The 22,687-nt window shown below is 43.8% G+C and overlaps 2 protein-coding genes across 2 annotated transcripts in view; one reads left to right on the top strand and one right to left on the bottom strand.

The window, feature by feature from the left end:
• Positions 1-574: 574 nt before the first annotated feature.
• mRpS25 (mitochondrial ribosomal protein S25) lies at positions 575-1,529 on the bottom strand. The gene has a single exon (XM_050170564.3). It carries the CDS (start codon positions 1,331-1,333, stop codon positions 818-820), a length of 516 nt encoding a protein of 171 aa, XP_050026521.1. The 5' UTR covers positions 1,334-1,529; the 3' UTR covers positions 575-817.
• A 355-nt stretch (positions 1,530-1,884) lies between these two features.
• Positions 1,885-22,687, top strand: part of Lerp (lysosomal enzyme receptor protein) — an 85,764-nt gene continuing 64,961 nt past the window's right edge. The window contains exons 1-10 of the mRNA XM_050170562.3: positions 1,885-2,159; positions 7,006-7,297; positions 9,287-9,518; positions 12,133-12,341; positions 14,107-14,275; positions 15,464-15,647; positions 17,295-17,398; positions 17,609-17,767; positions 18,527-18,661; positions 21,081-21,230. Coding sequence (XP_050026519.2) covers positions 2,032-2,159; positions 7,006-7,297; positions 9,287-9,518; positions 12,133-12,341; positions 14,107-14,275; positions 15,464-15,647; positions 17,295-17,398; positions 17,609-17,767; positions 18,527-18,661; positions 21,081-21,230 — 1,762 coding nt within the window. The 5' untranslated portion in view covers positions 1,885-2,031. The remainder of the gene's footprint in view (positions 2,160-7,005; positions 7,298-9,286; positions 9,519-12,132; positions 12,342-14,106; positions 14,276-15,463; positions 15,648-17,294; positions 17,399-17,608; positions 17,768-18,526; positions 18,662-21,080; positions 21,231-22,687) is intronic.

The following is a 22,687-nucleotide window of genomic DNA, read 5'->3' as shown; positions in this document are numbered from 1 at the left end:
ATCTCAAAGATACAGAAAAATAAGTTCATCTTTGCACTGCCGGTCTAAACATGACAGTTGAGCATAGCTGTGTCTTCTGCGTGTGGCCCCCGAAATAGCAACAGCGCACTGCGTGGCAAAATGTACTGTGGCAGCCATGGAGTGCTGTGCCGAGCCCTTTTGTCTCCGAGACACTCAATTTTTAGGTGCGGCTTTGCCTCCTTCCCCAGGTAGCTTCCAACATGCTAGTGGAAACAAAAGGAGATAGAAAGCTCCTTATTGGTGCAATGACTACTTCTAACTCCACTTATACTTGAAGGGTTAATAAAAAAAAAAAAAAATGTTAGCTGCAGGAGATCTGTGAGGCTATGTACTTAGATAGTGAGGTCACGCTAGGATTAGTCAGAAAACTGTCTCAGGGCCCCTTTAATGGAAACTTACGGCGAGTCGCTCTAGCCTGTATGGATTTTCTGCTGGTAGTTACCGCACCGGATAAATCTGTCTCATGAAATGTGGTTCTAGAGATGCACCATGCGCTCCGGATGAAACATTCTTTTGCCTTCCTGCGATTCCATTGATTCATGGGTACAGGGAAGCAATAGAAAATTCATGTTCATTCAGGTCCCAAAAAATGCTCATGAAATCTGCACAGGAACAAAGTTCTATTCATAATTGTCGCTTTCATTGAATTGTCTACAGCATCAGCACTCCTGGTACCATCAAGCGACAACGCATTGCCACGATGCCAACGCAGTTCATACGAATCGGCAATTTCACAGTCATTTCTTGTTGCCACTCGCTCATACAATTCCAAACAGCACCACTCTTTGTTTTTAATTCACAGTTCCTGTTCAAGTCGGAACTTCCCACGCATGCTTTTAGGCAGTGGTACGATTCCCGGGCAAGGGACTTGTCCTGGCACTTCGCAGATGCAAAACTTGTCGTAATGTCTGCCGAAGTTGGCCGGCGTGTCTTTCTTCTCTCGCATCAGTGCTTCCCTCTGTAGCTGCTCAGTCGTCTTGCCCAGCGTCACAAGCATTTGGTTTAGGATCTCTTCCTTGCTCTTTCCGTCTACGTCCATGATGACCTCTTTGCCGTCTTCCAGCCAGAACCTGGCGAACGGCGTCGGCGTCATGTTCTTGAATATAGCGACCTGCACGTCGGGATTTTTGTACTGAACCTGAGGCAGAAACCAGAAGACGAAATCTTTCATGCCTTCGTGCCGATCCCTGGCTCTTCCGGCAGTGTTGAAATTCAGGCTCATGATTTTCACTCGGTCCTTGAACACTAGGCGACCTTTCTCGAGATACTGCAGAGTCCTCCGAACGGGAGCAGGTCCTCGCATGAAAGACATTTTGCCTGTCTGCTCGCGTAGCTTTTCTCACTTTTCAATGAAGGTTACAGTTGGGAAAGAAATTAAGGATAACCTTGCACACTACGCGACACGAGCACAAGCAACTTAAGGTTGGTTATAAAATACGCCTCTCAAACGCACGTAACACATGGATGGAAAATGCACTGATGTGAAATATAGCTTGGCTTAACTTCATTTCTGGCTTCAAGCTGGATTGACTAGGCTTCAAGGTTGGGCGAACGTGTCGTGTTTTTGGCTTCTAGACGTTTTGGACACAACCTAAGCTTTTCAAGCATGGCCTTCGAGATAGGCTTACGTTACTACGAGGGTTCAGAACCACTTATTTTTTATGCTTGAGCTTACTTCTAGCAACGGTTAGACCTTTTAAAAGAACGCCAATTTTTTTGGTTCAAATATAAGACAGAAATATCAACACCAAAGCCAAGGCAAGCGCTGGAAGGCGTGCACTATGCAACAATGAAAACGCAACCACTAGGGTTGTTCGCTCCGTTAGGCCGCTAGGTGGCGCATAGTCTGAAGCGGTGCGCAAAAAAAGTAGCGAGAACTCGACAGCGCAATTTGTTGGGTTGTTTTGCAGTTGTTGAGATGTGCGTGTGTTGGCTGGTTTGAACGTAATGGTTTGCGTGAGTAGCTGAACTCTCAGCGAAGTATTGACGTTGTTAGAAATTAATGCAAGTATGCATTTGCGTGAGTTTTCGGCCGTTGGCCTCATTCTTTCGGTCTTCGGTACGCTTGCCGCAGCGGGAAATGACCAAAACGTCTGCACGGACAGCATTGGAGTCGTAAACGGGCCCGTCATGTTCAGGTAAACTGCCAGTCGGCGTGTGCTTTCTATAATACCGTTGCGACCTTCCAAGGTGGCTGCTGCTTTTACGAGCTGCCCGGGCGGTTGTCAAGGTTTCTCTCGCTCACGCCCATTTGAACAACACTTGTAAGTACGGAACGGGCTGCAGGGTTGGATGTGTGTCCGTGACTCATGCACTCATCACGAGCGCGTGCGTTTCATTGAATTCGCGGCGTCATGTGATTGCCCAACGTTTGCGCGTGAAACGTTTCACTGTTATAAGTGTTAAGCGTTTTCTTCTGCTTAGTTTATATGACTGTCCCCTTTCGCATTTATTACTTACATGTGAACGAAGGCGTGGTTTCTTTTTCGCCGCGAAACGTTATCCGCGAAACGCGCACATTAGCTGCGCTCACTTCCGTTTCGTGGCGACTAAAACAAGGTGAAGCATACCTGCGCACGTAGCGCACTTTTAGCGCTGTGTTAATGTGCGACCCGCTCCGGTTACAATTAAAAAAAAATCATGACTAAAGCGCGAAAGCGTCGCACATGCCAAACTCGAACATCGCGTGTCTGCGCCTTGGTGTCAGCAGGCTCGCGACACAAAACCTCTGTTATGTCACCTGTTGGGCGTATTGTCGCGAACTGTGGAACCGTCAGGGAAATTTTGTGATTCACAGTTGCGCTCGTTTCGTCGTTCACTTCGCAATTATCACGTCAGCGTCTCAGCATCCGGACTCGTGGCAATAGCCGGCCGGATGATGTCATTTGTTTCATTCGCGGCGGCTCGGTATTGCCTTCTGTGGTCTTGTTGCAATTAGCGCGCTTAGCATTTCATCAGGCCACTGACTTGACTTAAAGTAGGAAAAACGTAATTCATTCTTCGTGAGCCGCCTATCATTAAAGCCGTGCGGACAGTTTCACATTGACGCCTGCTATTCTGTCTTCGTCTTATACAGTGTTGCACAAACCCTTCCTTGTGGCGAAAGCGCCGAAAGTTTGACACTTTTGCTCCCGCCGCTCCACTCGCGCGCCCGTGGTTCGGGCTATCGCCCCACTGGATGTTGCTATCGCTGTACTGTCACTTTGTTATCTGTTTTTGACAGGGGACGTGTCTACACAGCGTGGGAGAAGCTGTGGACCTTGTCCTCCCCTATCTCTTCAGAACGCTGTTTAGCCGGCTTAATCATGGGGCCTAATAACTTCAGCGATGACAGCTTCATCCGATAATTGTTTAGCTTCTGCATCGCCAACAGCAGTTTCATTGCAAACTATCACGCGATAAGGGATCCTCAATCAAGTGACTCCGAAGAGCGCTTAATTATACCATTGTTAGGAACACACAGATGGCACGCAACGGGAATATTTCACGAGATGGCACATGACAAAGAGCTACTGCTCATTATTCTTATTGAGCAGTTTTTCCAGGCTTGTGTACAATATACATCATTGTGCGGATAATAGTTTGATTTCCATTCTCCAGCTGCCCTGTCACTTCGTTATAAAGCTTAAAGGTTCTTGACATTATATGGATAAATTCCATTGTGACCTCTCCTGCGTTCTGATCCTTCAGAAGAGTTAAAATGCTAGATTAAAATGTCTTCACATGCTGCTAAATTCCGTTTGCTGACAAGACACGAAGCTGTGCAGGGACATTCATTTTGTTGGGTGTGTATCCTGTTGTCAGTTTCTAGCAGCTAGGGGATGCACTGAATCGTCTTTCGTACAAAACAGTTCAGTTACTGAGTGCTCGCACATTTGCATTGCTGCAAGGTACATACAGTAGCAAATCTTCTCAAGTAACAGCGCAACCTTTCTTATTGTTGTTGCCTTGCTGTTTCTCATGAGCATATTGCATTGTAGATTTAAAAAAATTTATTTTATACTAAAATTTCTGCTTAGACAAGTCCCCCCCCCCCTCTCAATGCTGCTTCTTGCCATGCAGTAAATCCTGCTGTCAGAAGTTTCTCCTTTGATAATATATGAACTGTTAAATAGCACATGTCAATAATACATTTCCTTAATGAACAATGAAATTTCCTCAATAGTAGAAAAAAATCTTGCAGTAGCTTTTTACAATACAATAAACCAAGGCACATTAAAGCAGCACTCCTTTCTTTTTTTTTTAATTCAAATGAGAGCAAAGATAAAAAACATCATTCTCCACGTGTCGAGGTTATTGCTTTGTTTTCGTTATGGCCTTGATGAATGCTTGCCACAAAACATGCCAAGTGGAAAAAACTATGAAATGCTCTGCTCAGTTCAGTATGGCACCTTTTCCTGTCCAGGGCTCCTGTAGAAAGCCATGTGTAAGGACCCTGCATATTAGCTTTTTCTTTTTCCTATCTTTTCACCAACTGCCAGCATCGTTGCCTAGGTGATATACGAGAGGCCTTTCAGTGTCATGTGATTCTCTTCAAAGCTGGTCTGCTCTCTGACTCAGTTCAGGTGCGGGAATGATTCATTCCTGCCATTTCTCTTTTCACAATTTTTTTTTTCCACTTTCACATGCCTTCGAATCATGCGCTTTCCCACTTACTTTTCTCTGCCATCTGTTTGTTTTCTGGATTCGGTGTCATGTGGCTGCAAGCTCTGTATGGGGGAGGGAATCGAGCCAGTTGTATGGAATTCAGACTAGTTTCATGTTTCCAGTCGTTATGATGTGGGGAATAGGCTTCCATTCTGAGAACCTTTATAGAGCTTTCGAGTTTGTTTATATTTGTAAAATGAAAATATCTTTTGCTTCTGGGTTGTTGGTTCTAAACACCATTCAGGCATTAAGGGACATATCTAATAAAGCTGCTAAAGAGGAAGCTTCAGCTTGAGGCCATCTCAGATTTACCTGTTAGAATGTATGTAAAATGCAGAAATAATTCTGAGACAACCGCTTTACTGAACTGAGAATATTTATAAGACTTCGAATCTTTCACAAAATATGTTGAAAATTGGTAAGTTTCAAAAAATAAAAGCATGAAGTTTACAAACCTAACTGTGCACCAAAAACAGATATTGCAGTTATGCAGCCTGCTTGTGTTAGAAAATCTCAAGTGTACAAATGTGATACATGAATTTACAGCTTATGCTAAATTTTTACATTGTTTATACAATGGTTTTGCGAATGTCCTACTCATAATCAGTGGTTTGTTTCTGAGTGGCATATAATACATCAATTTTGTCCATATAGGAATATTATTGAGTGCACTTTCAGAATTGTGTTATTGTTTTTATTGTTGAGTTAGTTGTAAACTTCATATTAAGTTTCTTGAAATATTGAAATTTTCATAACATTTTTAGACTTTGACAGCTGAAATAAAAAAAATCTGCTTCATACAGTTACTAGATTTCAACTTCAAAATTCTTCAGATTCAACTTCAGATTTCAACCTCTGCACTAATCAAAATTAGTGCAGAGGTTGCCGAGAAAAACAATTTCCGTGCATTCCACGATTTCGGTTTCCATGTATTTAGATGGAAGCTTGCAAGCAAAATTTTCTTCTTAAAATAAATAGCAGTGGTTGTCTGGTAGGGGGTTCAGAGCTTTGTAATGCTTGCATTGAAGCTCGTATGTGCATTTAGGGTAGCACTTGTTGTGACATGTTTATTGCAAGGGCTGGAAAGGATAAGCGGGGTCAGGTGGTGGCGGGGGAGGAGAGGGGTGGCTATTAAGTCTGACCGAAAATGGTCGCTATTCACTAACACCCAGGAGGAGTCATATACGGCACAGTGTGTTTTGTGTGTCTGGAGCATGAACTCGGCATGAAATTTTCATAATTTACCCTTTAAAGTTTTATAAAAGTAGCAACAAAGATGTTTTATCAGTTTTATGTTTGCTTGCATGCGGTTATACAATAAGGAAGTAGTTATTTTAATGGCAGGTTAGTATGACTTTTTTCGGAGACTAGGCTTAAAGCATAGTTGCTTTAGCTGTTGCCTTCAAATTAGAACCATTGCCACTATGTATGTTTCTGTATCTGCAGCTGGGCACAATTGCATTTTCATAATTATAGGTTGCTTCAGTTTCTTTCTTTTTTTTTTTTTTTTGATGCCAGACAAAGTGAGGTTTCTCGAAAGATGAGCACAATAGGGTAGCTCAGGCCGTGTTGCAGTGTGGCTTAACTGGTTATTAGCTTAATTAACAAAGTAATGCAGAAAGTCCTTTTAGCAGTCTCGTTCATTTCCTGTTGCCTTTGATTCTTAGGTCCTGTTTATAATAGATTTAGTGTTCAGTGTTTTCAGCTCTATTGCACTTTTCATACCGTTGGGTGCAGTGGTCTTTGTTTTAATTTTTATCTTTTATAAATTGTAGTCCCACTTCCATTACTGTAGAAATTGCATTCATTTGCATGCGTAGGCCAGCAAAATAAAAGCTTGCTTAAGACTCACTAAAGAAATATAACTCGGGAATTACTCAGACTAACCGAAATCGCTGAACTAGGTACATTCTGACTCAAACCCGTCAAAAGCAGACTCATCCGGACTCATTTGGACTTGGACTCTCCAGAAGTCTGACTGGTCAGGTTCATTAGGACAAAATCGCCAAAATGTGGCTTGCAGGCACCTGTTTCCAGTGTCGGCGTGCAGACTGTCCATAATACATAGAAATATTGTACACAGTGGCCACTAATGTTGCCACTATCTAGTGTTGAAAACTGCAAATAGAACCTAGATGATGCTTATACACTCTGTTGGTTTGTACTGGGAGGCATCTTTCCTCATGTCAACTATACTCATCAGCAGTAGAGTAAGGGTCAAGTTCCTGGTGATGATTGGCAGGTGCTGGTAGGCATTGCTATTCGCTGTACAAATTGATGTCTAGAAGTTTCAGCTTAAAGCTTCAGCATCACAAAAGTTTTCTCTTGTTCATCTAGGAGCACATGGCAGATGCACCTTCCTCCAGAAGAAGGCGTGCACTCGGACTTAATGTATCTGTCTGTCTGTGAGCCACTGAGTTTTCCTGCTGGCTCTCCGGCTGCGGTGTGCAATGGCAAGTCTGCGTGTCGTGTCACTGACGGCAAGGCGGAGGTGTATGCAGAGTTCAGTGCCAATGCTTCCAACGTGGTAGTGAGTGAAGGCTGGATCTTTGTGAAGGGGAACCAGTGTGCTGGAAGCTCCAACACAAACTACAAGATATCCATTAGAGTCAGCTGTGCAGCCCATCTTGTAAGTTACTCCCGCTTCCCTTCCTTTTTTTTTATTTTTAAGTACAAGTTGTCGCATTGCACTTCATTGGGTTGTCTTAGGTTTGCCATCAATGTTGACTCAAAAGCACTTTTGCCCATTGACCTGCAGTGTAATTGGGCCCAGATTTTTGCAATGGCAGTAGGCGGTGTCTAAAACATAGTGGCCATGTCTTGTTTCTGGCTCCTCAATTGCATCCGGCACATGCAGCTTATCAAAAGCACGGCCTTCAAGTTCCGTTTGTTACTCTGAGGTCGCCGTTGCTGTGGTACAGATTTGGACTTCACCTATAGCAGATAAAATTCCCTCAGTCTGGATTCAAACTGCTGATTAAAACAAATCAGTTAACGAAGGTATGAAGATGAAAGTATGCGCTGAAGCATACGATCTCAGCATCAGGTTCCTATTTCATAGATAGCAAGAAATGAAAACCTCTGCAAAATTCTCACTCACCGAAAGGTAATTATAAAATTGCAGCTTGAAACTGCACAGCTAGTGAATTAGGTAAAATATGATTGATGCAGCATTGATAAACACAGAATTATGAATTGATCATATGTCAGCTGATCATAGTATATAATAGTCTATGCTTTACGTTAAGAGAAGGAAGTGGAATTAGGCAAACCATAATGTCAGACTCCTCTGCCATGTTGTAAATGTGTGTTATTTGCAAATACTATCATACATGGTACAGATAATCAGTGGTTTATTAAAGTAAAACACCGGGCATCAAGGGAGTGTGGTACACTGTGGTATCGTCTTGACTAATGTGACTACACTACATTTTATACTTAACAGACAATGCTGCAGCGGCTGTGCAGCCTTAGAAATCTTACCCTGTGCATTTCACAGTGCAGTTTTTATGATCTGCAATGCTTTCTGTGGCATGACTACTTCACATGCACATGAAACTTCAATTATGTGAAATCATATGTTCTTTGTGTACCTTTCAAGAAGGGTGAACTTTGGGCCAGTTGGTCCGACATGTTTAAAGAGGAAAAAGAACCGTGACTTCAGACAGGACGTAAGATGAAGAAGTGGACAGGACGAGCGGTAACTAGCAACTGAGGTTTACGACCATGAAAGACATAGCAGGAAAAGGTCGCATCTGCGTTCAGCGTGCCTTGACATAGTGAAGAACGAAATGAAACGCGTGGCAGAAAGCATGTACGAGGTTAAGTGTTCGGCAGATATGACAGCGATGCTTCAACAAAGTGACCTAGGTGTGAATCTCAGCATTTTGAGATATTGAAGAGCTCTTGTACCCTGCTCCGCATGAACTTTCTCGCGCAGTTAGTGAACTAGCCGACTTGTCTGGTGTAGTGTCTTTTTAAAACGATTCTGGCATCTCCAGAGAATGTTTTTTGGAACTTTTAAGGTGCTACCTATGCGCAACTCTTGTAAAATTTGAAGGGAACCTGTACACCGAGAAACTTGGATTTCGAACACATGGCATTCACTATCAGTTAATGCTGCTGCTGAATGTTCCAAATGTTTAACAGCATGTATGGCAACCTGGACAGCCGTGCTTGGGAGCGTGTTGACGAGGTAGTAAAAGATGGCAATGACACCAGCAGCGCTGAATCTTAAAGAACTGTGGGTATAGTGTGCAGCCAGTACTTGCATTATTCTGCACATCACTTCCAATTCATTTGCTGTTTTAGTTATATGACTGACACATGTAAAAGCCACTCTATGCAAATGTTCTGAAATAAAAAAAAAGTGCGGTTGTTACACATGTCAATACGGTATATACACTCTATTACAATTCAGTAAAGGCCAGCCTCCCATTGCTGACAATGGCTGATAGGCCTTTAACCTTTTTTCTTCGATAAAGTGTACATGAAGGTGCCAAAGATAATTCCAGCCAAGGGCAGACGAGACATTAATGGCTGCTGTGACTGCCTGATATCACCCTCTGTATTGTGAGGAAAATTTAAGAATAAGACCAACTACCATCTCTTCATGCAGGGATCTCCAGAGTACTTCATTGACATGAAGTGCCAGCTGTTCCTCATGTGGAGGACATCTGCAGTATGCGCTAAAAAACCTGCACGCACAGAGGTTCCCTGCACTGCCTACACTGACGGCGGCTCTCGTCATGATCTGTCAGGCCTGATTAAAAGCGTAGGCGGATACATGGTGGAAACAACAGACCCAGCCACAAGTTTGGTCATCAACATTTGTTCTGACATGGCATCTGGTGAGCACTAGTGAACTTCAGGCAGGCCTAGTTGGTTCTGAATGGTGCAAATGCATACCTGCCCACTCTCCAAAATTTTTCTTAAACTTTACGAATTCTGGTTAGTTCTACAATTTTACAAAAATTGTGTCATGTTTCATGAAATATAGATTCTGCTTGTGAAGAAGTTTTAAAGGCGTTGAAGGATGGGCTGGCACAAGGTATGAAGAAAATGCATACAAGAAAGAAAAATTGATGTTACCTGTGTTGCCCTGTTCTGGCAGCTTAAGATAGGGGTCGTATCAGGGTTGTGATACCAGGAGGGTGCTTTCTTAGAGCAGGCAAGGTCCTGAAGTAGGTGAAATCTTCTACAGCACAGTCACTGAAAGTCACTGATCTATAAGCAATGTGTTGCGCTTCACTCTCTGCTGTTTCTATAATTTACTCTTGCTTGTGTGCCCCATATAAGGGTAAATCATCAAAAATAAGGCACATGTATATCCCACGAGAGGTGTGTGCTTAGGAAAAATTAAATAAAAATGAGACAAAGCAATGTCCTTGTCTGATCCTTGCTTTTATTTTTGTTGTCCCAAGTCGCATTGTCACATTTTGGGCTTTAGAAACATTTGTAGTCGAAGTTTTGACAGAAGCCTCTCTCTGGTTGGGAAAAAGTTCAAAAATAATAAAATAGACCACAGAAGAAAACGGAAGATAGATGTTTCTAAGATGTTTCTACCTTACCTAACATAACCTAATATAGGAAGGGAAGGCATTTGTCTTGTGCTGGAAACCTTGGGGACAAGGCTTCCACCAGGGAAGCTGAAATGTATTTTCATTTCGTTCTGTTGTTGAGTTTCTTTATTGCTTATTTCTGCATCAGTTAAAAAAAATTTAGCAAGTTCCCATGGAACACTTGTAGCACAACTTAAAGGGACCCTGAAACGATTTTGACGATTTTCTACAAACGTACTGAGTCGTTAGAGTAGGTCATTCTGATCATTGACACATCTAAGTGCTCTGCGTAAAGCGTGTAATTTATTATAAGGTTTTAACAATGTACATCGCTTCCGATCTCGGCACACTGCTCGACGGAATTTTAAGCCGCCCCTACCCATATGACCAAAATCGCCCATATGACGTCAGTGGGGCGAGCTATGCGATTGGCTGACCAGGGCGCGTGATCGATAATTTTTCAAGCTTTATGGTAAACAAATGATGTTCGTAATAGTTGGAATGTTAGTTAATTTGTTTTTATAAAAAGAAAGTAACATAGAGAGAATGCACAAGAACAATTTTTCAGTACACTTAAGCACTTCCGGCACACAGCAAGTGTCGTCTGCTTGTGTTACAACGTGCTCAGTCTTTGACGAGAGCTCCGCCGTCAGTATCGGTTTGTCTTTTCGCGAGCGCTTTGATTAGACTTTGTTGCGTTGTGGACTGCAGACGTAGGGACTTGCAATATGTCAAACTTCGACATCGTGTCCCTCTGCAAGCCAGTACACGAGCTGACTGGCTGCAGCGCATCGGACTGCTACTATCCGATCGGCGCCAGGATTTGTGCGATTGCGGCCGTCACTTTACACCGGAAGATTACTAACGCAATAGCGTTTCGCGAGTCCGGTATTAGGGTAAACGCAAGCGCAAGGGGACAGGGCCTAGCAGTGTCCCCTTGCATATCGTTTGAGGTGATGAACAGAAGTGCAAATGTGAATGGTCTGCACGGTGCAGCCACCTGGTGGCATATAGCTCAACCACACACAGTAGCAGTAACAAAATATATTCTTCTTTGCTGCTGGTGTAAATTTTTCGCAGGATTGTAACCGTTAACACGTTGTTTTTGTAAATGTTTAAAATATTTTACACTTGGTTAGAGCAATATTAGCTCTTTCTTTGGCTGGTTAAGCTCTGCGCCAACGGGTGGCTGGACCGTGGAGGCAGGCACCCGTATCAGGCAGCTCACGTACGTCTACGCTAAAGTTACTTCACCAGCTTGAGTTTATGCCTCCACCGTTTCGTCGAAATATTCAGGTAATGTGTGATTACCGGAATAAGACACGTTCGACAGAATGCTTGCAACGCACGCTGCTTCGATAGCTTTTGCTTGGGGTCGGCGGCTAACGGAGAGGTTTCTCGCGGTCGAGGGTGGGCTCTAAAACAACTGGAAGTGGACGATGTGACGTTGCATCGTGACGCAGAGCCAGTGAAGGCGGAGCTTAGCCCCGATCGCTCGGCGAACGAGTTGAGGAGGAAAAGCATCGCTAGGGAGGAGGGTAACTTGTAATCGCTTGTAGCTCCATTAATACGTAACGCTTCACTTAAATTGTGGTGCGAATGTTCTACTTAAGCTGTACGCTACGCGTTTACAAAATTTGTCCGAACCATTTCAGGGGCCCTTTAACACTGAGCTTTAGGCATAGGTCCTGTGGAGTTAAGATAATTTCTTCCCAACTGCTTTATTTTTGAACATCTATATTTAGTTGTATTTTTTCTGCCCTACTGTGGTGCAGTTGATAACATGTTTATTTTAATATGGAGAGTTTTAGCCAAGGTCATATTGTGCTCAGGAAAAACTGATGGAGAAATGATTGCCAGCTAGTAATAGTGCCCAACCTACATTCTTTTGTGTCGTGTTCAGCTGATGGCATTACATACCCTCCGATGACTGGTGCCTGCATACTGGATGGCAAGGAATGCAAGTCTATTGGTCAGTTGGAGTCTGGCCTTCAGGCCAATGGCTCTGTCATCTATATTGAGTATCCTTCTAGTCCTGGGTTGACTCCGAGACCGGGCTGCACAAAGCCCCCCAGGACTGTTGTCCAGTTTCGTTGTCCACACCGTGAAAAGGTAAGTACCAGGAGTAAAGTTGAGCATACTTTTTGCTCCAGTTACGTCACTGCCAGTGCAGTGACCTTTCACACATTAAAAAAAAAAAAAACAGAATCCGGAGGTTCGAACCTTACAATTACGGGAGATGTCGCAGATGCTATTGGGTGAACACATTATATGTGCTCAATGCAGCACACATCCTACAGAGTTTGATGTCTCGAAATTCTGACTTCAGTGCAGGAAACTTAACGCATAGCCTGCAGTGGCATTTTTGAAAGAGCTGAAGAGAGTTTTCGGTTGTGGATAGTTCAGAAAACCAATTGTGAATTATTTTGCTAATTAATCATTAACTTTTTAACAAATGTAATTGTCATAAAAGTAAAGGGGAACTAGTTAAAAGAAACTTACGGACTGAACTAGATGAAGACATTGGAACACAGTGACAGAATGCTGACAGAACACAGTGACAGAATCAAAGCCACCACCGCTGCCATTTTGATTGCCTTGCTGCCTCAAAGCGGCGCTATCGCACGCAGATCCGCTGGCAGCCGTAGCCACCACTGCGGCAACGCTATGCCTAGCTGCTTCGACATGCGCTATTAAGCTTCTTGCCGTTCGGTGCAGTGTTTCTTCATTTCTCTGCTGTCGGCAATAATTTTGGCTTTGAAGCTCGGAAAGCACGGTGCATTCCATAATGCCGGTTTCTGAAAGTTAGTTTCGCCTCAGTACAGTTATGTGACGCAGTGAAGCATTAGCAAAAGTATTGCGGTGAAGCTTAACAAGCGTATGAAGGGTCAATTGTCACCGAACGCAGTATGTATTCCTTAATTTTACACGTGTGCACCCGCCCTCTCCTGTCACAGTAGGAGCACCGCTATGCCTAATAAGTGTACTGACAGGCATTCAGAGCTTTTCCAGACGTGCCTGTATCGATTTGAGCCCTTAAGAGCAGTAAAAGACATGCATTTATTTTTTCGGACTGCCTGATTTTTTAGAAGTTTTCGCGGCCCCTAGGGGTCCGAAAAATTGGACGGTGACTGTAAACTGACCAAGAGTATGCTTCAAATGGTCCGTAGAGCGAACGCGCGACAAAAGGAGCACGAGAACAGAAAGGATCGACGCATTGAGGATTGAATGGGGAATGAAGTATGCGAGTGCTTCTTTGAAGGAACCTGAGCTCAAAAAACTCTTGGCTGACGCCGAGATGCAGGTGTCCCTCATACAAACCAAAGTAAACTCTTTAAAACAGTGAAACACAACACTGAGGCGTTGTGCGCAGGCTGAGAGTATGTCAGGACAGTTGAGATTGACTTACGAGCTGTTGAGAGAGACTCTCAATGGACAAAATTCGGACCTCATACCACTGAGCTTGCTATCAGTTGGTATAAATAGCTCATATTCGAAAATATTTGCTTCTGTATGCAGCTCCTGTTTATTTGTATTTGAGAATGTCTGACTCGATTTGCAATTTCTTTTGAATACATTTTATGTGCTGTGCATTTTAATAACCCCTCCCTTCTATTCTTTTTTTGAATAACATAAACACTACTCCTTAGTATTCAAATTGGATTAAGTCGATTCTTTTAAAAAAAAATTTCATATGCTTACTAAAGAGTGACAGCATCGGGCAATATGGTTCCAGCCCGTCTTGACATAAAACATAGTTCTGCATCACTCAGGGAATTTCGCAAAGGCACTCAGGGAAAACCTGGAAAACTCGGGGAATTTGGAAATGTCAACTGGGATGACACCCTGTGTATTTTTCAAACTCTCTAATTTTCAGAGTCATGCCCCACGGCTAATTTCGGATGTGAACTGCCACTACTATGTCGAGTGGGAGACGCAGCACGCTTGCTCGTTGGATCTTCTTCGAGCTGATCCGGCTGACTGCAAGTTCACAAGCGATGTTCATGGCATTGACATTGACCTCAGCCCACTGCAGAAACAAGATGGTCCGTTTCAATTTGCAACTGCCACATCTCGGGTTTTAAAAAGGCTTGAGACTCCTAACACACTTTCTTGCATCTTGGTGTTCTTAAATCTTTTGTCAATCGTAAACATATGCTATCCTTACAGCCTTTAAATACTCCTTCTTCTAAGTCATTCACTAAAAGGCAAGGTGCTTCTTTCAAATCATTGCACTTGTCACATGTGACCACACCTGCCTTATTCTTTCCAATTGCTTTTTGTTTTGTGGAAAGATGTGAGAAAATGCTGGCATGATGTGTAGGGATGCAGGAGGATGTTAATCAGCATGAAAGCCGCTGTTGACAGGAATTATCGAATGACGCAAGGGAATATTAACAAACTTCTCTTCAAAAAGAGACAGAAAAACCTAGCACGGCCTGTTTGGTTGACCTGAGTATTTCAGGCATCGCATGCGATGAGCTGAGCCTGCTCTTTTACACTCCAGTGAAATTGCACTTGCGTGATGGCTAGGCATACACCACGTAATTAAAAGTACGGGCCTTAAGATAAGGTGTTGCAGAACCCCTTCAGTTCTTGGATGCAACTGGCTGCACTGCCTTCCAGTTGGCAGTATGTTGACCCATATTGTATAGAACACGGTTGTTTACAATTACTGCATGTGAATGCATACTAAATTACTCTAATGCTATCAGTGCCAGTCTGTTTCTTGTTAAGGGGCCCTGAGCCACTTTTTATCGAAGTCTAGAAATGCATTTGAAATTAGAATAGATTGTTTCAGAAATACTTTGCCACAAAAAGTACTTCAATGCGTTGAGCAGAACCGGAGTTATTGGCAATCACACCCCCTTCGCAGTACTTTCGCTCCTTCAATGAATTGCACTGTGAAGGCTACGGCGGAGCGGGGTGTGCCCACAATGCTCTGCCTACTGAACGTCGCCGTAAAGTGCAGTTCAAATTTGATTTCGGATGTTCACGTATAGATGCCACCGGCTGTGGACGCAATCACCAGCCGGAATGGCTATTAGAATGAGCCCATAACAGCTTGCACTGTAAAAAGGTGATTTCGCACTCTGCTTTCAAAATTCGACTGCGAAATTTGGCTGAGATGTTCACAGCAGTGTATGCTATCCGCAGACTGTTTTTTCACCAAGCCTGCAGGTTGATTCAGGACTCCTTTAAGCTAAACCTGTCTTGTTGCTATTTCTTTTCAGGTTACCGCACTACCGAAACAACCATCAATGGCACAAAGGCAGTCATCAAGTACAATATTTGTGGTAAAAGCTTGGGCACTAGTCCAGTCCAGTGTGGAAAGAAGCGCAGCTTCAGGTCGGCCGTCTGTGCTGAGATCAAAGGGCAGTCACTTTCACTGGGACAGAACCAAGACCAGATCCTTCAGTGAGTTTATTGGCTGTTCCTTACAGCGACTCGTATCGCTTGGCACAGCCTTGAGCTTGTGCTCCCTGCTGATCATTGTCTACACTTTCCTGCTAAAGTATCTGTTGTAATTCGTGAATGCAGCAGCAGGTGTTTTCTGTTGCCCACATTGGGAAGTAGCATGGTGGTGCAGATCATGCTATGATGGGAGCTTTGACCCTTGGTACATGCCCCACTGATGCTGTGGCTATGGTGTCTTGCAGCTGAGCACGAAGTCGTAAGATAAACAAAGATGTCTACAGTCAAACCTTGATTTAAAGAATCCCAATTTAGACATTCTTTATTTAATTAAGTGCTTTTATTTCTACAAATCATATTTGTTGAACCGAACGCTTTGTTAATATTCAAACAACGAATTGAACTCAATGTCTCGTCCAGTTTAACAGATTTTTGAGGAAATATGCGTACGCTGTATCACTTTAGCTGACAGATGTCATTGACCTGTTCACTACTCCGATGAAGGAACTCAAGGTGTGCTCACTGGGCTTTGTCTATGATAAGTGTGCATTCAGGTAAAAATGGCATTGTTTTTGGTCTTGAACAAGTATGTTATTGTGCTCTTGGGACAAAGGAACGACAACACAGTAGTGCCAACAATCACAAGGGCATTTATTGCACCTTTTATACACCAATCTATAGCCAGCTGAATTATCGATGAAACATGCCGATGTGTGCGCGACAAATCTAGGAAGTCAGACTCGCCACGACCGGATAGCGAGCGAATATGTTCGCCCTATGCTGGACACCAGCGCCTGGTCGTTTGTGCGCACAGTCATGCAAACGGTGGCCCGTTCAAACAATCGTGTGCGTCCATTCCGGTGTCCTGCTCCTAGGCCAGCGAGACGGCCTCGCAGAAGCATGGATTGGTGCACGCGCGGAACCTCCGCGCCGCTTGCCGATCCCGGGCCAAAGAGGAAGAGCCTACTCCCTGTCGCGCCCGACTAACCGCGTTGTTGGGTGGCACTAGCAATTCAAAACTTGTGCTATCTCTTGTACTACCCTGCAAGCAGACCAACAGCCTCCGTAAAGCCACGTGGCGAAGCCGGATTACAGGAGACAGGAGCTATGTGGGAAAACAACATATCGGGATGCGTGAGAGTCGCTCATCCCCACACTAGATTCTGAAGTCCAATTGACTGTGTTAAATCGAAGTTTGACTGTATATAAATTTTGGTGCATATTAAGGGTCAAAATAATTACTCTTCCACAACTGTGTTATTTATATTTCAATTAGTAATGTTTGGATGGTAAACACCAAGAATTGCTGTTGTTGGTTGTTTGATAGTGATTACTATCGTGGCAACACAGGCATATAACACCGAAGTTCATCCTTGTGGTATTTGTTTTTGATGATTGAAGCTGATGTGAGAGCACTGTCTCAGTTAATCCTACAGCTGCTTGTATGGGACTAATGTAAACTAGGAGCACATTGATCAGGAAAATGTTTCCACATTGTTTGGTGCTGGCACTCAAATTTTCATGCTAGTCTCAAGCTTGGTAGCTTTTATGGCTCTTACTTAGGGTGTCAGCGCAGAAGAGGTGTTATTCACAAACTGAGGTAGTTTAATCCAGCAAGACTGTGCCTGACCAGTGTTGAACTCATTGCAGGCTTGTGGATGACGTAATTACGATGAAGTTCAAGGATGGCAGCGAATGTGATTCGGCTGGGTCGATGTGGTCGAGTGAAATTCATTTTGTCTGCAATAAGAAAGGTACGTTTGTATCCGCTTTTTGCATGCTATGTTTATGCCACATACTTCTATGCTCAGGGACATTGAAGACCATGTCTGCGTAATTATTCATTCTGCTCATATAATCTCTTGCATTGCATTAATCAACACAAAATTAATCTTGGAACAGGCTTTGTATATCTCTGAAGGCGGTGCTTCTATGTTAATTGCATTTGTGCGGTACTGTTCCAGGTGATGATGAGATGCAGTATGGCTGGGTGGACCGCGATGCCTGCACCTACCACTTTATCTGGGAAACAGCTCATGCATGCCCGAAGACTCGGGGAGCTGACTGCATTATTGAGCACGAAGATGTCCGGATTGATCTCAGGCCTCTCTCACGATCTGGAGGTGAATTTCATTTCTTAGCCATGTGTTTTTGCATTTGGTGTACACTCAAGTTTCTTGAAGTAGCCACCTGCACATTATGAGAATCTGAAACCGTCAAACTATGTTTAGAGGCACAGGCGATGGCATCTGGATGCCAAAAGCTCATGGGTTGGCTGTTTAGTTGTAGTGAACATGTTGAAACCTTTAACATTTCATTGCATTTGGTTAAAGTTTACTATGGTATGAACTTGTCTCATAATTTGATAGAAGTGTTACAGCTCAAAAAAAGTTGGCATGATTGATACATTCACCTTTGGTAGACCAAAAAGACTCTAAAGAACTAAATTGGTTAGTGCTTTAGAATTTCGAAAAGGTTACTGTACTGAGAACGGTACATTTCCAAAATGTGAGATAGGATTGGTTCCACGAGTGTAGAAATATGGTACCAGCTTCTGATAACGTACAATGTCCTATTTATGTTTGCTTGACAGTAGCCCTGATAAGTATGTTGCACTTAAAACGAAAAAGAGGTGAAGTCAACTTATTAAACGTTTCTCATTGATGCTGCATTTAGCAGTGCTCTCCCGGTACTATTTCTAGGAGTGCGGTGCCCTTTACATGCGGTCACAAATGGTTTCAGAGATCATTGGTACTGCACGGAATTGCTGTATTAGACAGTCTGCTTAGGGGCAAGAAAATAGCCGTACAAATTTTTATGGCAACACTGTCCTCGCAGTGTTGCCATAATCTCAATCTTAAAGCTATTTCATTATGTTGCAGGGGTTGCTCCTTGGACTGCATTGGGCAGCTTGAAGAGTGACAATGAGAGTGTCATATTGATCAATGTTTGTGAAGGCCTTGGCGAGACTGACGTTGCAAAGGAGTGTGGAGCCACGAGCGCAGTTTGTGTGAAGAGTAAGTAGGCAAAATGTGGGAGGTACAGTTGCTGACGTCTGCCGTATTTACTCGCATAATGATTGCACCCGTGAATTTTGTCGTCAAAATTAATTTTTTTCTTTCCCGTGTAATTATCGCACCCTGAACTTGTTGCAGTGATATGTCATGTGCCAAGTCAAGCTAATGACTATTGCGCTTACCATCTGTCGAATGCTACATGAACGACTCTTGAAGGCATGCCAAGCGGTCTGCACGCACCAAACATTCTTAAGCAGATGCCCTATTTCAGTCCTTTCATCACCTTCTGCACTTACGTGAAAAAAAAAAAAAAAAAAAAAAGCTGCAACCAAGCTTGCCTCGGCTTTATTATTTGTAGGCTCCATAATGGTTTTAGTCAACAGCAACATAAAGGACGCCTTTTGATTCTTCGCATCTGCACTCGTGGGCAAGCAACAAATTGCGAGCGGCAGCGATAGTGGCCATGTTTACACTGATACGTTAGAAGTGTACCCTATTCGTGCGCCGACGCTTGTAATGAGCTAAGATTTTTGCCGACCCTTAGTGGAAACTTACCATATTAGGATAGCAGTGAAGACAAATGCTGCAGTTTCCGCAGCATGCCCACCATGTGTTTCTATGTCACTGGCAGCTAAGCGGGCCCATCTCCGTTTTTTGTCCTGTCAAAGTGGACATGGCTACGTTATTGTCAGAAACTTGCCGATATTAACAATATTATTCATTACTGATATGGAAGAAACTGTTTGAATGTGCGTAATGTACTCGCCAGAAGAAAAATAATCACGTTCGGCGCGTTCAGCTTGCTCCCCCGGCCGCCATATTTGTTTTGGTGTCCCGCACTGACAGCGGCAGCCACCTGCCTGTCGACCCATTGTCATCCCGCAGCAAATGTGGGATGAAAAAAGAAAATTTCTTTTCATGGGAAATTTAACCAGCGTAATGATCGCACCCCTGAGTTTATGTCAATGTTTTAACAAAAGAAGTGCAATCTATATGTGGGTAAATATGGTATATTCATCTTAGTTGCATGTTAAGGCAATCTACTCATTGTGGTAGTTTCACTAATGTAGATTAAATTTCGGAGTCTGTTGTGGTCTTTCAAACACTTGAAAATAGTTGAATGTGAAACTACCACTTCTCAAGGCTTTGAAGGTCATTAAGTTTTGCAGAATGCCTAAAGATGCTTGATTTTTGTGTATCTTGCCAGAATGTCTTTGCAAGCCTATAGCCAAGCCGATCCAAACAGCTTAGAATCTTTGTTGTAGGGTGCCATCTTGTTTTTGGTGGCTGATGATAGATCATGGGAAAATGGCTGGGTGAGCACTTTGTGGGGTCTCGTATGTGCTTTTGCGGTAGAGGAACGACAACACAGTAGTGCAAAAAATGGCAAAGGCACTTATTACGCCTTTCCTACCCTTTCCTACACCTGTGGGGTTCTCACTCGTGCTCTTGGGACAAAGGAACGACAACACAGTAGTGCAAACAATCTCAAAGGCATTTATTGCACCTTTCATAGATCAATGCGCAACAAATCGCGGAAGTCTGACTCACCGTGACCAGATAGCGAGCGAATATGTTTGCCCCATGCTGGATCCCAATGCCTGGTCGTTCGCGCATACGGTCACGCGAACGGTGGCGCATTTGAATGAGCCCTTGCGAGATGGTCTCGCAGAAGCATGGATCGGCACACGCGCGGAACGTCCGCGCTGCTTGCAGACTCGAGCCAAAAAGGAAGCACCTTCTCCTTCCCATGCACAAGTAACTCCACCGTTAGGTGGCGTTAGCAGCGCAGCACTCACGCCATCTCTCGTACTGCGCTTCAACCAGACAGACTGCCGCGGGCATCAGGCCACGCAGCGAAGCCGGATTACAGGAGACGGGAGCTATGTGGGAAAACATATCAGGGGACGCGTGAGAGTCTCGCATCCTCACACACCAGTGCCAGCTAGCTGCATCACAATCAATACAACATGCCGATGGGCGCTGACAAATCGTGGAAGTTCGACTCACTGCGACAGGATAGCGAGCATGTTTGCCCCTGTGCTGGACACCAACGCTTAATTGTCTGCGTGTAGTCACGCTCATGCCATTTCTCGTACTAATCTGGAACTACACTGACCTCCGGTGATGCCTAGCTATGCGGGCAAGCCAGATTACAAGAGATGGGAGAGCCATGCGGGGAAAGCTTCAGGGGCGCGTGACAGTCGAGTGTCCCCACAACTTTTTGTTCAATCTGCAATAAAGATATGTTTGCTCATTGCCTAAAACAGTGTTTTGTATTCAAGCTGTAGGCATCATAGTGGTGTAATTCTTGCAAAACCTTCACAATGTATTTTTTTTCAAGTCCTTCGAAAGCTTTTAATTTCTTCCACAAAAGCTGCCGTGCAATGCTTGCCAAAACTTCTTTTTTTCTTTGCAGAAAGCAGCGGGAAGAGTGCCATCTATGGCACACAGCCATCTAAGCTCGCATATGACAAGAGCAGCAAAACTGCCTCTATGTCCTCGGAAGGTGGCCGTTGCTGGAATGGCAAAAATCTCCGTTCTGTGATTAATTTTGTCTGCAAACCAGGTAACACTTCTCTGATCACATTCAATTGGCTTTGGTTTTCCTATGCAGTAGACTCTCATTACAGCGGACCCCATGGTCTGCCAAAAAAACGTGTTTTATCCAAAGTCCGTAATGTCCGAAATGCCTTACTTCAGAAACTTTTGTTGTGGTGTCTAACAACATTATTGCAGAGTGAGTGACACACATACAAAGTAATAAACAAACAAAAGAAAGCAGCAGTTTTGCCCGCAAGGTGAACCATCGAATGCGATAGCAAATTAAGCAAGACAAGCGCTGCAGCAGCAGCACGTGAATTAAGCTTTGTGCTGCCTCTCTCTTCAACATGAACTAAACGTTGAAAGCGCAGCGCATACCAAGCTACCGGCACTGGGTGAACTTTGTCCACATCGCAGATTACTTTCAAGCTCGTGTGGGTGAACTTTGTCCACATTGCAGATCGCTTTCAAGATACAGTGGTCGGGCCGTAAGTGGCAGCCACCGAAGTACAACCCCTTCTCTCTCGCCTCCTCCCCATGCCTTGCACCTGAAAGGAGGTGGTGCGTTCTCACCCCGCCTCCCTCTCTCGCGCACGTGATATTGAGCGGTGATGGTCGGCTGACTCTTGCAAGTCAGTTGTCAACCTGTGTTGACGTGGCAAAAATATATTCTATACACCCGATTTTGAAAAAAATTGCCACAAATTTCGTCCGCTGCAGCGGATAGTCTATTGTAGCACAGTCTGTTAAAAGTGAAGTTCGTTGCACTAATAAAATGGGTATACCAAACTGAAATATGGCTAAAAAACGGTCCGTTGTGCCCGAAAGTCTGTTGTATATGGGTCTCTTGTAACGAGTGTAGACTGTACTGATGCTTGAATTTGCACTTGCCTGACACTTTTGTGTTGTAGTTTCGAATAAATACATGAAATGGCCTACAAGATGTGTTAAAATGCTTTAATAACAGCACAGTATATGTGGGACCTGATCCTTTCAAGGAAATAGGGATAAATCTACATACCTGTCAATTCTCCCCATTCGTCCGGGAGATTCCTGAATTCCATCCAATCCTCCCATTTGTACGAACATGACCATAAATCTCCAGAAAAGCTGCGCCAACCCCATTGCAAAAGGAAGTCTGTAAACAAGAACCACATCATGTAGCACAGCCTCACCTTAATTGCCATTATGCGCTTGGTAGCTAGCTGAAGTCAGATTTATATCCAAGCCGTTTGTATCTAAGCAATGTAGGCCTAACTCGGTCTGAGTCTGCCTCATATCAAGATGTGTTAAAGTGTGCACGTGAAGTAAAGGTCCAATGTGCATTGCATAATGGTCTGTTCTCTTAAGTTAGCTTCTCTGCCATACGGGCGCGCTGTGCAGTGAAGCATATTAGGAGTGGAAAGGGGCTACTGTCACTACATACCATCTGTTTCTGAATCGCACACGTGCAGTCTCCAGTCATACTATGAGCGCAGAGAC

The sequence above is a fragment of the Dermacentor andersoni genome, chromosome 6 (assembly GCF_023375885.2).
Source record: "Dermacentor andersoni chromosome 6, qqDerAnde1_hic_scaffold, whole genome shotgun sequence".
Lineage (NCBI taxonomy): Eukaryota > Metazoa > Arthropoda > Arachnida > Ixodida > Ixodidae > Dermacentor > Dermacentor andersoni.
The sequence above is the reverse complement of the archived record's forward strand: the minus strand, read 5'-3'. Positions and strand labels throughout refer to the sequence as shown.